Genomic DNA, 17,770 nt, shown 5'->3' with positions numbered 1-17,770 from the left:
ACCTGAGTGACTTTATTTTGACTGAATCAATTCTGTAAGTGTTGATGAATTCAAACCATGGCTTGCAGGGAGGAGGTGGGTGTAGGGTCAGAAGCATTAGTTCTATTTCTGCAGGTGAAATCAGAAGATGGTGAACCCATACCCCTTTATCTCAGGAGTGGGTACCCATATGCACAGATGTATCCCCGGAGAAGAGGAGCAAGTAGAAGGCAGCAAGGGATGTGGGGGCAATGTTAAGGCTGCCTTGTGTCTCCAGAAGGATGCCTAGCAGCTAATTTTCTTGGCTGTCCTTACAGACCAATCTTGGGTAAGGCACTAACCTAGTTCTCAGCTGGGCACCCATAAGTAGGCTCAGGATCAATTCTCTGCAGCAGCACAAGGTAAAGCAGATAGTAGGGAATTCAATAGTTAATTCGTTATTGCAAGATGATCTACAACTTCTTCAAAGATTGTCACAATGTGTGTGGGGGGGGGCAGGGGGGCTAAATGTCCGTGCGCCAGGAGACAAGCCTGATATTGGCAGAAACAGACACCTATGATCTTTTAACCACCAGTGTGTCCTTCCCCGCAGAAAAAAGTTGGGGGGAAGCAAAGCCCTACATCTAGCCATCATTTCCACCCTTGCATTTTCACAAGACCTAAAAACGGAAAGGACCCGCAGGTTGGCAAACCCCAAAGAGGAACCGCCCACCAGGTCTGAGTCCTTGGGATCTCAGCAGCCGACGACCCCAAATCAAAACGATCCTGGGAAACCCCAGGGAAAGCAGCTTTCTTGTAGAGGGACAGGGTTACTGAGTGCAGGCTGCAGGGAAGTACCTCGGGGGAGAGGGCTTGATGGGGAGGACTTTCCAGCCACTCAGCGCTCATGAAAAAGTTCCCAGTACATGACCCCAGTGGCTCATCGCAGGGAGTTTCTCTAATGAACCCCGGCTCGGAGCTTAGGCTTCTTAGCAGAGGACGAGGCCAGTTCTCTTTTTCTGGTCTGACTAGCTTGGAAATTCCCCGCGCCTGACCCCGCCCCGGAGAAATCCCCTGCCAGCGTTATAAGGGCGCCGCGGCGGCGCTGCCGAGCCCACAACAATCCGAGCGTGCTGTTCTGCCTGCTAGCGACGTTGCGAGGAGGCAGCGTGCAGCCCGCAGCCGAGCGCACCTGGGGACAGCGCCCGGAGCTCTCAGCGCGCCATGTTTCAGCCGATCGAGCACGGCCAGGAGTGGGCAATGGAGGGCCCCCGGGATGGGCTGAAGAAGGAGCGGTTGCTGGATGATCGCCACGACAGCGGCCTGGACTCCATGAAGGACGAGGATTACGAGCAGATGGTCAAGGAGCTGCGCGAGATCCGCCTCGAGCCGCAGGAAGCGCCCCACGGCACCGAGCCCTGGAAGCAGCAGCTCACTGAGGACGGAGACTCGTAAGTGTCGTGGACCCAAGTGGCGCGGGTCGGGCGGACGTGAGCGGCAGAGTGGCGCGCGGGGCCTGCAGCTCAAGCCGCGGGCAGGAGGGCCTGCATTGCCTGCGGACTTTGCACCGCAGCGAAACCCTGCAAAATTGCAGGGCTGCGCGTGGGGGAAGCAGGAGTTGGTTCGGGCTCCGAGGGCCCAAAGCTCGGCCCCTGTGTTTCACAGCCGCGTTGCCACACACCCCCATCCCCCCCGGTCCCGACCTCGCGGCCGGGGGCGGGGCGGCGGCAGGGACGCGAAGTCCCCAGTTGCATAAGGCGGGGCGGGAGTTTCTGGGCCGCTGGCGGGCGCCGCGCGGCGGGGAGGGGAAGTACAGGGCGTTCCGGCCCGGCTGGAGGGCGGGGCGGTCTGGCCGGCGCCCGCCGCGGAGGGGGTGGGGCCCGGAAAGTCCCTGGGCGCCTGCCAGGAACACTCAGCTCATAATAACCTCGCGGAAAACACCGTGGCCTCGGCCTCCAGAAACCCCGACCTTGCGCAATCCCCCGCAGCCCGCGCCTCTTGGGCCCCACGCAGTGCACTCACCACTCCTGGGGGGTTTTCCCTCTCTTCCCCTCAGGTTCCTGCACTTGGCCATCATCCATGAAGAGAAGACACTGACCATGGAAGTGATTCGCCAGGTGAAAGGAGACCTAGCCTTCCTCAACTTCCAGAACAACTTGCAGCAGGTGGGCCACTTACCCAGCCTTGTGCTCCCTCCGACCCCATGGTGGGGTTGGATATAGTTCAGTAGCCCACAGATCATTTCTAAATTAACACTCACTGGCCCATGCTGCTCTGGCCTTTTTCATCCAAATCTGCCAGCTTGCTAGAGAGTGAAGAAAATTCCACTGGTTTGGTGAGGTCTTTTTGACCTGCCTAGAGTCTCTGGTATTTGTGTAACCCCCTATACCTATCTGGAGGAGCAGCATCCACAATCAGGAGATGTTTGGTATTCAGGGAATCAGATTATAGGTTTGTTCTGTGGCTTATCCTTCTTTGTACCCTTTTCCATTTGTAGACTCCACTCCACTTGGCTGTGATCACCAACCAGCCAGAAATTGCTGAAGCACTTCTGGAAGCTGGCTGTGATCCTGAGCTCCGAGACTTTCGAGGAAATACCCCCCTACACCTTGCCTGTGAGCATGGCTTTCTGGCAGGTATAGGAGTCCTGACACAGAGCTGCACGACACAGCACCTCCAATCCATCCTGCAGGCCACTAACTACAATGGTATGTTTGACTGCCCCATCCAAGGGCAGTTGCCATGGAGAAGGGGTGGGCGGGCCAACTTTTAAAGAGTCCAGGCAAGAGCTTAAATTCCCAGTATGTGAAAGGTTGAGGAAACACATACACAATATGCTCTTTGATGCCCTTATAAAGTTCATTCAGAACCTAGATTCTGAGTTCTTAAAATTTGCCAGCTATGTCCATTTGTCCCATAAAAGAACAGGGTAAAGATTCTGCCTCTGGTTGACAAATGATTATACTTTTTGCCTTTTGTTCTTCTAGGGCACACATGTCTGCACTTAGCCTCTATTCATGGCTACTTGGGCATCGTGGAGTTTTTGGTGTCCTTGGGTGCCGATGTCAATGCTCAGGTGAGTGCTTCATACCTACAGATGGAGTGAGTCAGGCTCTTCCTCAGTAACACAAAGCATACTCTTATTGCAAACAGGAATTCCAAACTCAGTTGTAAGCATCTCAAATTGCTTTTGGTTGCAGGAGCCCTGTAATGGCCGGACAGCCCTCCACCTGGCTGTGGACCTGCAGAATCCCGACCTGGTGTCCCTCTTGTTGAAGTGTGGGGCAGATGTCAACAGAGTTACCTACCAAGGGTACTCCCCATACCAGCTCACCTGGGGCCGCCCAAGCACCCGAATACAGCAGCAGCTGGGCCAGCTCACCCTGGAAAACCTTCAGATGCTTCCTGAAAGTGAGGATGAGGAGAGCTATGACACAGAATCAGAGTTCACAGAGGATGAGGTTAGTTTCCATTAACGTGTTCAACACTCTGCCCAAGATAATGAGGGCTATTTTCCTGTACCCTCCCAGGCCCTAGAGCTAGCTACTCTTTATTATAGGGGTCATCAGTTTTTCAAACCTATATAACCAGTATCCAAACAGTATGTCTTTTGTATTGTTTGTTTTATTTTAATAGCTTATCCTTTCTCTTGGTCCTGGAGATTGAACCCAGGCCCTCTTATGTGTAAGGCACCTGCTCTACCACTGAGTTACACCCTAAGCAATAGCTTAGCCTTTTTTTTTAATGAGAGGAACATTCAAGGAAAACTTTTTCAGCCTGTCCTTTCATTATATTTGGGTTGTGGAGAAGGGATTCCAAGAATACTTGAGTTATTTTCAGTAGCCTCCCTACAACATCCTTGGCCAAAGTTCTGGAAGTTTAACTTGTCTTTTTTCCTCTTTTTTTTCAGCTGCCTTATGATGATTGTGTGTTTGGAGGCCAGCGCCTGACATTATGAGTGGAAAATATTGAAAAGAACATGGACTTGTATATTTGTACAAAACGAGAGCTTTATTTTTCTAAAAAAAGAAAAAAGGAAAAAAAAAAATTCAAAGGGAATACTTACCAACACACTTCACACTGCCTGACCCCAAACATTCTGCTGTGGTGGATTAGCCCTTATTTTGTTGTTTTAGTGAATTTTGGGGGAGCAAGAAAGATTGGAATTCAAAGGAAACCTCTTTTAAACTTCACCTTTGTGGGGAAGGTTATCCAGGATTTGATGAAAGAACTACATTTTATTTATTGTGCTATTGATTGAACCACTGTGGATTTAGTGACTGACTTCCGTTGTGTCCTGTCACATGTAATAACCAGGTGTTTGGTGGTGTGGGGTTAAAAGTCACTACCTATCAAGGTTTGTATTACCCTCCTGTAAATGGTGTATATAGTGTATTTTGTTGGTAATTATTTTGGTACTTCTAAGATGTATATTTATTAAATGGATTTTTACAAACAGAGTTACTCTGATCATTGTCTTCAGGCTGTCAAGAGACTCCATTCTGAGGGTTTCTCCATCCTTAGGTAGAAGTGGAGGTAGAAAACTGTGGGGGAAAAGCCAGTCATGGAACTCTTTCAGAGAGCAGCTTCTCATATTTACACCCACCCTCCCAGCAAAGCTTTGCAGGCAGCCCCTGGGCCTGAGTGGGAGGGAGACTGTCACAAGCATGATAGGAAATGCCAGTCTCAGGCTTAGGGTGGTAACAAGCCACTCATCCTGAAAGTCTGACAAGCATGAAGGCTTTCCATTGTCATTTCTCTTTCATCCCCTTGATTTAAGCTATTCCAGAACCCTGCTTCCACTTGAGGAAATTATTTTGGATGACAGGAATATGCTGAATGCATATTTTATAGAATTGGGAAAAATTAATATTGAAAGTTCCTAAGGACATGGACTTGGAGATGGGACAACACTGACATCTGTTAGCAGGCTCACCTCTGAGCCTTAGTGTGCTCAAGTGTCTGGGCTGTTGTGAACATTACAGAAGACAATTCACATAAAAAACAGCAGAGTGCTAGGCATAAAGTGCTAAAGAAAATACAAACTGTTGCACAACATCCTGTATTTCACAGTGGAAGAAATGAGAGAATGGCCTGTCTAAGGTCACCTAGGCAGATGGTTAACTTATTTAATACCCTCATTTCAGGCAGTTAAACATTTAAACATTGCATCTCTGAAACTACCTGTTTTGTTACTGCCTATAGTAGAAAAGTAATAATACTGGCTTGATGAATCAGGTTTTTCAAGAAATCAGTAATTTGTGAAAGTTGAGTTTATATACTCTGTAATTAGCATTTTCACCCTTAGAATGTATCTCTTGCCTAAGGAGAGTAAAGTTTAGGACATTCTATAAAATGCAGAATGGCATATAATGGCATGTACTTTAGCTTATAGCTAAGAAAATATTACTATTATCTTTTCCTCATTCACAAATGATATCAAAGTCAAATAAATATGATCATCACCTACCTCCCAAACCATAAAGGATAAAGAGCATTACTTCAGAGCTGGTCAAAGCCATCTCTGTCTCATTCTTGCAGCCTCAGTCCACCTAGAACCAAGCTCTCCCTATGTCGTGCGCCATGTTCATCCATGAAATTCCTGTCTATCCCAGAGCACCTAAACATAGGTGTTAAATTCTTGAACACATGAATGTTGATTTAGGTTCAGCTCTCTCGGCTGGTAAATGAAAAGGGTAAGGTGAAGGTGGGGGAAATATCCACATCCTCATACCCAAAAAAACAAAGATTAGAAACTTGGCTTCCTATGGAATGATGCTCTGAGTGTGCCCTACTCAGTCAGAATCAACTCTTCTTGCTGTAATAGTGGTGAATGTGTGCCAATTCATCCCCACAGCTCACTTTAGCTCTGTGCTAGAAACCTGGATAAACAGCATAGGGATGTGGCCCACCCCCCACCTCCTGACATATGTTAGCAGAGAGATGCTCACCTCTGAGCTCTTGAGTAGAGGCCTCACCCTCCATCGTCACCACAGGGAGTGTTCTCTTCTGACCACTTGGGCCCACATCTGCATAAACCCCAAGGTAGCTGGGTCCAGGTAACTTAAGTCTGTCCTTACTTTCCAGTTCTATTTTTCCATTCCCCCCCCCACACACACACACTTCTTTTTATCTATCTAGTTGTTTGGGTGACTGGAGCTTAGAGTTTTCTAACAGGATTTTTAGATTGGAGACATTCTAATTGGTAGAAAGTTATGTTCAAATTTCTAAGCAAACAAGAACAGAAGTTTTCGAAGAAAACAGTTCAGCAGACTGAAAGCCTTAGTTTACACACTTTGATTTTCTCCTAGAAGCTAAAGGTCCTGTCAGGGCAGGTAGAAGTAAGGGAGTCTTGGGAAAGAGGGAAGAGGAGGGGGAAATAAAAGTCGTCAGCAACTTCCTTGAATCTAGTTCCTTGATTCCTTCTGCCTGCCTCATCTAACAGGATAAATTTCCTTTATGGGTCATGTGCACCAAGTCCCCTTCCAGAGGGAAAGATTTTCTTTAAAAAGGGAACCAACTATAGTCTGAGCAATCTGACTCTGGGGCCTGGAAATGCTGAAGGCTTGGGGGAATTTGCATTGAAATTTCAGTTGCTACTGGAAGTGATTAAGTGGTGACAGTTAGAACTGAGTCAGTGAAATGGATTGCTCCTTTGTTCCCCTTTGCTCCAGATTTTTACTAACTTGCCCTAGGTGAAGCTGAAGTTTCATTTGGCAAGAAAGGTCAGAGTTCTGGAACCAGAGTCAGAAACCTGCCCAAGAAACCTTCCCCAACCTCTGGTCCCTGGAAAAGAATATCCCAGGTTGTTTCCGAATCTTAAGGGAGCATTATGGAAACTGAAACTAGATATTTGTTTCTCCTAGAGAAGTGAGACTCTCAGTCTCATTCATTCATTTGCATTATAAAGAACTATTATTCTCCAGGCCCCCTGCCAGAAGCTGGAGACACAAAGATGAGCAAGTCATGGCCTTTTCCTCAAAGGGCTCTTTGCTTAGGTGCAGAGAGAGACAAATAACACATGTAAGACCCTGTGGGGAGATGAAGTACAGAGCAAGACCTGAGCTGGAAGTGCAGGCACCCAAGGCACAGAGAAGTGGAGAATGGGAATGAGAGTTTATGCCTCAACTAGCTATTTACCCACCAGCACTATCTATTCTCTTATTTCATGCCTCAAGTGACCAGTGGCACTTTTTTGTTAGGTGGCAGGAAATCAAGTTGTGTTCATAACAAAACTAAATTCCAGTCTGAGAATTAAAATGACCGTCCACAGCAGGCTATACTGCTTTTTGTTGTTGTTGTTGTTGTTCTTTTTAGATACACATGACAACAGAGTGTATTTTGACATATTCAAATTAGGCGTCCATTCTTGTGGTTGAACGTGATGTGGAGTTACACTGGTGGTGTATTCATATATGAACATAGGAAAGTTATGTCTGATTCATTCTACTGTCTTTCCTATTCCCATCCCCCTCCTTTTCCTTCATTCCCCTGTGTCTAATCCAATAAACTTCTACACCCCCCCCCCACCATGATGTGTTAACATCTGCATATCAGAGAGAACATTCAGCCTTTGGTTTTCTGGGTTGGCTTATTCCACTTAGCATGATAGTCTCCAGTTCTATCCGTTTACCAGCAAATGCCATAATTTTAATTTTCTTTATGGCTGAGTAATATTTCATTGTGTATATATACCACATTTTTAAAAAATCCATTCATATGTTGAAGGGCAGATAGGATGATTCCATAGTTTGGCTATTGTGAATTGAGCTGTTATGAACATTGAAATGTTGTGTCACTGTAGTATGCTAATTTTAAGTCCTTTGGGTTTATACCAAGGAGTGGGATTATTGGGTCAAATGGTGGTTCTATTCCAAGTTTTCTAAGGAGACCTGGAAAGCACCAGAGTGCAGTCCCACCAGCAATGTATGAGTGAACCTTTTCCTCCACATCCTGGCCAACATTTATTACTCCTTGTATTCTTGATAATTGCCATTCTGACTGGAGTGAGATGGAATCTCAGTGTGGTTGAATTGCTAGAGATGTTGAACATTTTTTCATTACACTGTGTTTTTCTTTTTTTTTTTTTTTTTTCTTTTTTTTTAGTTGTCAATGGACTTTTATTTATTTATATGTGGTACTGAGGATTGAACCCAGTGCCACACACATGATAGACGGTGTTCTTCCACTGAGCTACAACGCCAGCCCCTAACTGCTTTTTTCTTTCCTACTGTAGTAGAATTTGGACATGATCTTGTACATGCTGGGCAAGCACTTTACTACTGAGCTATAGACCTTTCCATTTTGATACAATTTCATTATGTTGCCCAGGTTGGGGTCAGATTTGCAGTCCTCCCACCTGAGCTTTCCCAGTAGCTGGGATTACAGGTGTTCACTGTCAGGCCCTGCCATACATTTATTTTTACATCTGTGTGTGACCGTAGATTCCAGAGCCAAGAGATTTGCCATGTGTCTTTGGGTTTATGACAAATGATGTGCATGCCTTTTCCAAATTTAACATACACTTGAATTGCTTAGAGAACTTGTTGAAATGCAAGTTCTCATTCAGTTGGTTGGGGCTGGCCGGAGATTCTGCCTGTCTAATGTTTTCCCAGACAAGGTGCTCCTGGTTTGGGATCAGACTTTAATTTAAACTAGGCCTTAGATGGTGCTGTCTGCCACCCCTGTCGGTATCACTGCAAACTGGCCTAAGCACTTCTAGAGCTGCTCAGAAGGAGGATCTAGCACTGGGCGATGTGAGTTTTTTGGAAAGTAGGGCTGGATCCTGAGCACTAGCACTAAAATAGGGACCAAGCCAACATATCTGCCATCAAACCAGGTACATGCAATAAGGGAAGAGTCTGACACAATACAAGGTCAAAGGCTGTTCCAGGAAAGGAACAAAAGTCATGTAGCAGCTGCATTTGAAGAGGTAGTTTGCCTCTTAAAGAGATGAAAAACTTGTTTTAAAATGAATTAATCTGTACATTTGTATGAGCTGCTGTGGGTGCAGATCAGGCCCTGACCAGACCTCAGAACTGGAAGGGATGGAGAGGCAGCTGCTTCCCTCCTGTGATAGTGCTGTAATGGCCCTTCCTGGAATACGATAAGCCTGACAAACAGTTGACTAAAATGCATCAGGAAAATTTTTAAGAAATGAAGAGCTTCCCTTTGGATGTTGCCATCATTTCATATATGTTTAAAATTTATTGAGTAGAGCCTATATGAAAATATTTAGCTGTTTAAATCTAAGTTAAAAATTTTAATAGACATTTTTATTTTTTACAATATTTTAAAAATCACTATATTTTCATTTTGTACAATATTCTATTCACAATAGTATTTAATTGGTCTATTACAGTATTTATCATGAGATAAAATATCAAAATAATTACACTTTTTATTAAATATATATATAATGTTTACTATGTGCCAGACAGTCGTCTAAGTGGTTTATTCATATTAACTCCTATAATATTGTCTCCTTTTTTCTTTTTTTCTTTTGGTACCAAGATTGAACCCATGTGGCTTAACCACTGAACCACATCCCAGCCCTTTTTTATTTTTATTTTTTTATTTTTTTAATTTTGAGTTAGTGCCTCACTAAGTTGCTTAAGGCTAACCCTTGTCATTCTCAATCCACCCTGTGAGGTAGGTACTATTATTATGTTCATATTTCTTTGAAACAAAGCATAGCAAAGTGAAGAAAACTGGCCCAAGGCTAATGGTATATCTCAGTGGTAGAGCAAGTGTTTAGCATGCACAAGGCCCTGGGTTCAATCCGGGTACCTAATAATAACAAAAAGAAACAGCCTGGGTCACACAGCCAGTCAATGGCACAGCCAGGTATGGCTCAGCTCCAGTCCCACGTTCCTAAACTGTGGTATGAAACAGTTTCCAAGTAAATGTGGGCATTTCCACTAATAAAAGTGACTTCAGATCATCGATTTGGAATGTATTCCTTATGTTCAGTGGTAGAGCACTGGTCTAGCCTGTGCAAGTCCCTGGGTTCAATTCCCAGCACTGCAAAAAACAGTTATATATAATTTCAATGTGGCTGATGGGGCCTAACTAGACCAAGCTGAAGTTCATTTTTTTTTAAAGTCTTATAGAAACTGCAAAATGATGCGGGAAGTGTAAGATCTAAAATCTTAGAAGACCAGTAACTGAAAAATACTTTAGGACACAGGCAGATATGAACCCAAATCCTAATTCATCTCCCCACAAATTTTTAGCATCAAGTTTCATATGGTGCTAAATAAAGGAAGTGAGGCATGTCTCTCCTTCCAGGAGTTTCCAGTGTGCGGTCTATGTTTGCTTCTGACTGATGCTTGGGTCTACCCAAAGTCACCACATTAAACATTTTGGTCAGACTTTTAAAAACTTTGCAATATTTTAACATTCTTCCCTGGAGATGCCTAAAACAAATATGCAAATACAAGTTTTTAAGGACCAATGAATGAACTTCTTTCAGGTGAAATGTTCTAGTATTGATTCGGTTTAAGTGGATTTTTAAAATATTCTCCTTTGAATGTTTTTACACCTCTGGGAAAGCAAAGTCACTGGGGAGGACCCTGCTGGGTGGCAAACTGTGTGTGACCTAGCTATGGAGCAGACAGTTCTGTAGACCTTTATGTGTATGTAAATTCAGTTGTTTTGTTCCTCAAAACACATAGTAAGCCTCTGGTTTGAAGGAGAGACCTAAACCATAGATAAATAAATATCCAGGCATCACAAGTCAAGTGAGAGTAGAGAGCTTTCTCTCTTCAGGCTGAGAATTAAGAATAACAGCACCTCCCATGATTGATCATGACCAGGGTGTGTAGTACTTCTCAGGCCTGAAATGTGTGATAAGGGGCTCTGTGCACATGGCTGTCAACCCATTGGTCCCCAAAGCACCCCCACAAAAAAGGCTCCATACACATGGAGCATGTAAATGACTTCTAGACTCAGCTTGGCCCCAGAAGTCTTCCCTCCTAGCTTTTATCTGGGTCTCAGAGAGTGTCAATCCCCCCAAAAGGGATTTCTGAAAAGAGTTTCTGTTTGGGGAAGAGAGACTTTGGCAGGTATGTGATCTTTGATCTTGCCCAATGCTGGCCGCCTAAACAGAACCCCCAACCTGCTGATAAGACACAACTGAAGCCATTGCTTAGTGAGCAGGCAGGATACCTCCTCAGAACCTCTAAATAGCATGTGTGGTGGGAGAAAAGAGATCGGTTTGCACTGAAATTTGCAAGTTTGGTTTAAGGAGGGTCTTTTGGTGCAGAGGCTTGATTTGGTTGGAGGAAAGATCATCATATAGCAGTTTCATGTTGGTGAAACAGCAAGGTAAGGGGTTTGAAGAGTCTTGGGTGTGAAGTATCTGTTGATGCTTCTTTTTTAAAGACTTGATGGGTCTTTTTGAGAAATTCCTGTAATGAGCGATCAAGTTATTTGCCTGGGCAAGAGACTCTTTTTTTTTTTTTTTTTTTTTGGTGCTGGGGATTGAACCCAGGGCCTTCTTGAAATGGTAAAGTTATTGTAATGAAGATAATGGACGAATGAAGTCATGTGAATTTAGACAGCAATGGGGGGGCAGAATAGGGGAGTACTATTACTACAGTCTAATGAGTCATTAGGCCTAAAGTCCTGAGTTGTAGGACACATGATAGGTACATTTTGATGTCTTTAAAAAAAAAAATAGTTAAAAATTCAGGACACGAACCAACCCATGAACAGCATGTGGCTGGCATGTGGGGAGTGAGGCAGCTAGCCAGGATAGGGAGTACGAAGGAGGGGAAATCAGAGAACAAGCTTCACCTGTTCTAGAATTTCACGTGTAATTGACAAGCATCAGTTTGTAATAAGCATCTAGCACATTAGTTCCAATCTGTCCTTAGTGTTAATTCCCATCCCACTTCAAAGTACCTAGGTAATTCAGCCACTGGTGAATAATAAATAACAGCAGCTGTCATTTGTCAAACAGTGACTCTATGCCAGGCATATTTGATCATGGGGGGAATTATGAAGGAAACCGAGCTTCAAAGAGGTTTAGTAACTTGTCTGAGGTGGTACATTTAAGAAAGTGACAATGCTGAGATTCAAACCCTGTCCCTTCTTGCTTCCAAACTCTTGTCCACCAGACTGGTCTGAGTGAGCCTCCTCTTTTCGCTGAAGATGTGAGGAGTTCCTCACAGCTGCCATTTTCCAATGCCACTGCTGTCTGAAGTAACTCTGGCTACTTATTTTACTCTGAGGAAAATAGGTTTACATTTATTGTCAGCAAAGTTTGCTACTATTTCTGTTGTATAAAATTTAACTTAGTGGAAAAATTGAAACACTTCCTCATAGGTAGCTATTTCAAAAAAATAGGTGACATGGGCTGGGGAGATAGCTCAGTTGGTAGAGTGCTTGCCTTTTGAGCACAAGGCCCTGGGTTCAATCCCCAGCACCAAAAAAAAAAAAAAAGTGACAGAGTTGTTTGTTCCAAGTGCACAGGAAACACCATGAGCACAGTTGCCTGAGGCCCTTTAGGTTGCTCCAACCAAATTCTGTGGACTCATAGCTGATAAGCAAGAGAAATTTATTTCTCACAATTCTGGAGCATTGAAGTCCAAGATCAAGGTGGCAGTAGATTTGGAGTCTGGTAGGGTCCTGCTTTCTGTTCATAGATGACATCTTTTCTCTGTCCTTACATGGTGCAAAAGAGTGAACTCCCTCTCTGGGTTCTCTTCCATGGTGCAAAGGGTGAGCTCACTTTCTCAGGTCCCTTCGAAAAGGGCTCTGTCCCCATTCTTGAGGGCTCCACTGAATCACCACCTCATCACTTTGTAGGTTGGGATTTCTACATGAATTTGTGGGAGGACATGAGCATCTGGCCCCTTGCAATTGCTGTGGGCAGTCCTGGCACACCAGGCTTTAGTGGGTGAAAGGCCTCCTGGTCACAGGGAAAGAGGCTCCAGCCCCAGCTCTGGTCCCAGCATAGGTAAGAGCTCTACTACTGCATCCCACCCCTACCCCCAATTTCTACCTTCAGGGGTTTTTGAGAACAGGAACTCTTCAGCAAAAAAGAAAGAACACTGCCTCCTTAGAGCCAGCTGGGAAACCCTGACTGAAGAAATTATGTGATATTGTCTGAATTTTTTAAAAAATTAATTTCCAGATGACCCACCGGAGTAGAAAGAAATATATCAAGCAGACACATGTAGTAGTCTGGGGAAGCCAAATGGCGGGCGCACACACAGCCCTGGGGGCAGCCAGGACAGAGAGCCTCCAGAGCGATTACCTATTCCTGAAGTTTCAACCTGACCTGTGCCTCACTCTGGGCCCTAATCTGTATAATTGTGTGACCTTGGTCTTGTTGCTTAACCTAAGTCTTAATCTCTCATCTGTACTGTTGGGTTATTAGAGCTGCCTGGCAGAGTTGCTGTGATGCATGACTATCACTAACAGTGTCTGTAGAACTCTGGCAAAGGGCCTGGCACCTAGTAGGTTCTTAATAGATGATAGCTTCTGCTATGAAGGTTATTAATATTATTAATGTGAAGAGCATCTGACAGCCTCCCTAGAGGTGTGTCATTCCCTCCAAGGCAGCACTCCTTCCTCTACTCTCAGGGTAACCCAGGACCTGAGGAACAGATCCATTATGGGCAAACTAGGACTTTAAATCTTTGCTCTTGACCCTCCCTGACCTGTCTCTCACCCAGTGTTCCACTTCGACCAACCCTTCTCAACCTCCCAACACCTGTGAAGTGCAGACCTGACCTACAGGAGCTGCCATGGGCTCATCAAAGATATGAAACTGAGGGTCTTCAATGGGTCCAGACCAGGTGCAAGAGAGAAACTGCTGCTGTTGTTGTCAACAATGGGCCAGGTCACAGGTAGCTAAGACATACGTGTCAGTGTAGAAATATAACATGGTTATAGAACGCTGTGATGAACACCCCTCTCCTGGGACTGTGCCAGGAACCCACTGTTATAAGGGGAGGGTGTTCAGGTGTGAATCTTCCAGCTCCCAACCCTTCCTCAGCAAAGCAGAAAGTAAATTCTTATTTATTTATTTATTTATTTATTTATTTATTTATTTATTTATTGTGCTGGGAATTGAACCCAGGGGCACTTTACCACTGAGGTATATCCCCAGTCATTTTTATTTTGTATTTTGAGACAGGGTCTCACAGAGTTAGTTAGGGACCAGCTAAATTTCTGAGGCTGGCCTGGAACTTGTAATTTTCCTCCCTCCATTTCCTGAGTTGCTGGGGTTAAACTCCTGCACCATCACACAGGACTGGAAAGTGAGTTTTTATTATGAGGCTCCTTCCTGTTCTTCTTCCAACCACTTGTGGAAAAGGCAGAGAAAGAGGGCACTTGACCCTATAGCAGCACTAACAGTGTTTGAGGGAAGGTGGGAGAGAAGACATTTGTGTGCTATAGAGGCAGCCTCCATGTGCCATTAAGTGGAAGGGAAATAGACATGTTACAGAACAATTTGCATAGTATAATCTTATGAATAATAAAAAATTACAGTCAAATGCTCTACCCATCAAGATTATTGGTTATAAGCAAAAGAAACTAATTATGAATGATTAAGGCAGAAAGGCTATTTGTGAAAATTGAGGTGGAGTAAGCCCTAAGAATCTCCAGGTAGCCTACAAGCCAGAGAGAAAATGCTACGAGTTTGCCTCAGCTGCTAGCATCCCAAACCCTGCACCCTGCTGGCATTGGCTATCCACTGTGCCAGGAATGGATTCCACACACTCCCTCCCATTATTAGCCTCTGATTCAAGGTTTGGGCAGAGGGTGAGATTGCTAGAGCTTCAGTCATGTGCCACATGAGGGAGACTGCAAAGTGAGTGCCTGGCATTTTTGTTTCAAGTTATCATAATCTCCAAACATAGAAAATGGGTTCTTCTGACATATTTAAGTGACAAATGTCCCAAGATGTCAACAGTGATGAGTAGCTGTATTTTAGGCTTAAAAAAATAAAAAAAACTTTCTATAGAGAACTTCAAATATGCAAAAATATAGATGGAATATTAAAATAAGTCCCATCTCCAGCTTTGGCTATCAACTCGTGGGCAGTTTTGCTTCATTCATACTTCCATCTACCTCTCCCCACAAATCAGAGTAGACACCAGTTGTCATTTCATATAAAGTTATCCCTAAATATTTAGTACTTATCCCTAAAAGATAAAGACTTTATTTTATATTCTTTGTAGTGCTGGGGATGGAACCCAGGTCTTGCACATGCTGAGTAAGCCTATACCCTTGAGTTACATCCCAAGTCCATAAAGACTATATTTTAGAAGTTTAACTCTGTGTGTGTGTGTGTGTGTGTGTGTGTGTGTGTGTGTGTGTGCGCACGCACGTGCGCTCATGTGCTACTGGGGACTGAACCCAGGGCATGCTAAGCACACACAGGACCAGAGCATTATATCCCCAGCTCTAAAAGCATAACTTGAATCATCATCACACCTAAAAAAAACTAACAAGAATTCAGGGAAATGTATTCTTTTTATGCTTTTCTATCACTTTGATTATCAGAAAAAAGGAAACAGTAAAGCTATTCTCATTTTTAATTTGTCCTCAAAAATATGAATCCACAGTGAAATGTGCCCCACATACCCATCCTTGAGGAAAATGGACAGCCAGAGGACACAGAGCATATCCTGTGTTTGCATTCCAAGATAACCCAGCCCCTGACTGAGGGCTCAGGAGCCTCAGTGGAGCAGGGAACAGTGAGGCCTGAAACACCACCAGAAGTCACCTGGGTCCTCCTCCCCTGCTCCTCTCCAAGGAGCTTTGCCTGCTTTCCCTCTGCAGGAGGCTCCCCTATGTCCTGACCTCAGCAGGAGAGTGTGGCAGGGCTGTCAAGCTGCTCCCCCAGACAAACCAACCCCTCGACCCCTCAGCCAAGCACTTGCAAGTTCTCTCTCTCTTGCTCACTCGCTAGCTCTCACACACACACACTCCCGGGGAGAGAACTCAGGCCAGTCTATTATATCCCAGGAACTGGGGCATGTTTAGGTCCTGAGAACCCTGTGCTAAGACCCTGGCAGGGTGGGCAAAATCGAGGGCAATGACCAGAAGGAGCAATATTCTTTTAAGCTGGAGAAGCAGCCCAGAGGGGTGCCCATCTCACAGAGGCCTGTGCTGGCAGGCAGCTTGGTTGAGGGAAGTGCTCAACCAAGTGATTCAGAGCAGGATAACATGCATGACACAGGTGACAGAGAGGCGTGAGCATCAGCTCACACTCAGAGCCTCTGTTACTTGTGATGCAAAACTGAATGCTCTGGCCCTGACCCTCTCAGGCCTTCTGTAGATGTTTTTGAGAACTAATTTAAAATGAGAATAGCTTTACTGTTTTTGTGTTTTCCTGAAAAAGCAACAGAGAGAAAAGCAGGTCCTGTGGACTGTGGCATCAGCACACTGGGCCTTCGACAGTGAGACTGTTGCCAAGGACAGCCCGGTGCAATCATGGGCCTGAGATCAATGTCTATCTTCAGTTTTCTGAGTTTCAATCATGCAAGCCAACCTGTACCCACCTGGCTCACAGGAGTGCCATGATGAAGGAAGGAGACAGAGAAAGGGGGGCCTTTGAATTGTCCCTTCATGACCTCTGTCAAGGCTAGGATCTCTTGAAAGAAAAGGGTGAACAAAAGTCAAGAGGGTCTTTGCATAGTATTGGTTTAATTCAGAACAACTAGTACCCATCTTATCCAACCCAGACCTTCTGGAGATGCTGGCAACAGCCCCAGGGAAGGCTGTTGACTGCTTCAAATCAAGTTCCTAAAGCACCAACACAGATCTAGTGAGCCAACACTTACTCCAAAATCTTTCCAAGGTTTAGACAGACAAGAAGGGACAATCCCTTTTTTGGGGAAGGCAGCAAGGTGATCTACCAGGCATCCCTCAAAGAGGGAGCTTTTATAGTCAGATGGTAGCAACAGGACCTGATTTACAGTAGACGCCTGGATTTGGCCTGTGGGCAAGAGTGAGCCACACTAAGTTCTTGAGCCTGAAAGTCACAGGATAGAAATCTATCAGTGATGCTTGAGAGTTTGGAAAGCAGAGAAAACTGGGAGGGAGCCCAAGTAGGAAGCTGATGCAGTTGCCCAGGAGTAAGAAAACACAGGCCTGGATGCGGTCATGGGTGTGAATTAGGTATGAGATGTGTTATGAAGAGCAAATTGCCGGATACTCTGGCTAATTCTCTGCAGCCCACTAGTCAGTTGAGTAGTTAAATCCATCCTGATGCTCATGTCCAAGAGCAATAAATCAGCTCCAGTAATTAAAGCAGAGAGGAATTTAATGTGGTGAAGAACTCACAGGATAGATAAGTGATTATAGAAACCAAGCTTGGGAAGGTCAGGAAATGACAGCTCCGGCAGCCCAGAAGTGATCATGGTCAGGATGTTGATGCCACAGTCATGCCCACGGCACCTGCTTTTGTAAATGACCTCTACCAGTGTCCTCAGCTGCTAACTCAGACGCCAAAGCCCTAGGTAAGAACATCCAATTGGCTGGGTGGATGCCACATTCCTGGAGTGGGGGTGAGTAGGAAGAACATGACCTCTTCATCTGTCCTGGAGGGAAGTGGGTAGGAGGTGATCTCCTCCGAGGAGGTCAGGATATTAGGTACTGGACTCCCTAAAATGGCAACCAGCCTCCACCTGGCTTTGGTGTCCATCCTGTTGACTTCCCAGCTTACTGAGACTTTTCCTGAAATTACTCTGCATGATTACTATTCTCTATAAGGGCCTCTCCGGCCCTCAGTTGTTTGATTTACAATTGTTACTGAGTTTTATGCAACTGTGGTTGGTGGGCTGACCCT

At 45.0% G+C, this 17,770-nt stretch overlaps 1 protein-coding gene across 1 annotated transcript; it reads left to right on the top strand.

The window, feature by feature from the left end:
• Positions 1 to 1,067: 1,067 nt before the first annotated feature.
• Positions 1,068 to 4,073, top strand: Nfkbia (NFKB inhibitor alpha). Its single transcript, XM_047542385.1, has 6 exons — positions 1,068 to 1,409; positions 2,015 to 2,123; positions 2,456 to 2,666; positions 2,946 to 3,034; positions 3,159 to 3,419; positions 3,869 to 4,073. The coding sequence occupies exons 1-6, from the start codon at positions 1,183 to 1,185 to the stop codon at positions 3,914 to 3,916; spliced, it is 945 nt and encodes a 314-aa protein (XP_047398341.1). The 5' UTR covers positions 1,068 to 1,182; the 3' UTR covers positions 3,917 to 4,073.
• The last annotated feature ends 13,697 nt before the right edge of the window (positions 4,074 to 17,770 follow it).

Source organism: Sciurus carolinensis, chromosome 2 (genome assembly GCF_902686445.1).
Source record: "Sciurus carolinensis chromosome 2, mSciCar1.2, whole genome shotgun sequence".
NCBI lineage: Eukaryota > Metazoa > Chordata > Mammalia > Rodentia > Sciuridae > Sciurus > Sciurus carolinensis.
This window is presented reverse-complemented; position numbering and strand designations above follow the sequence as displayed.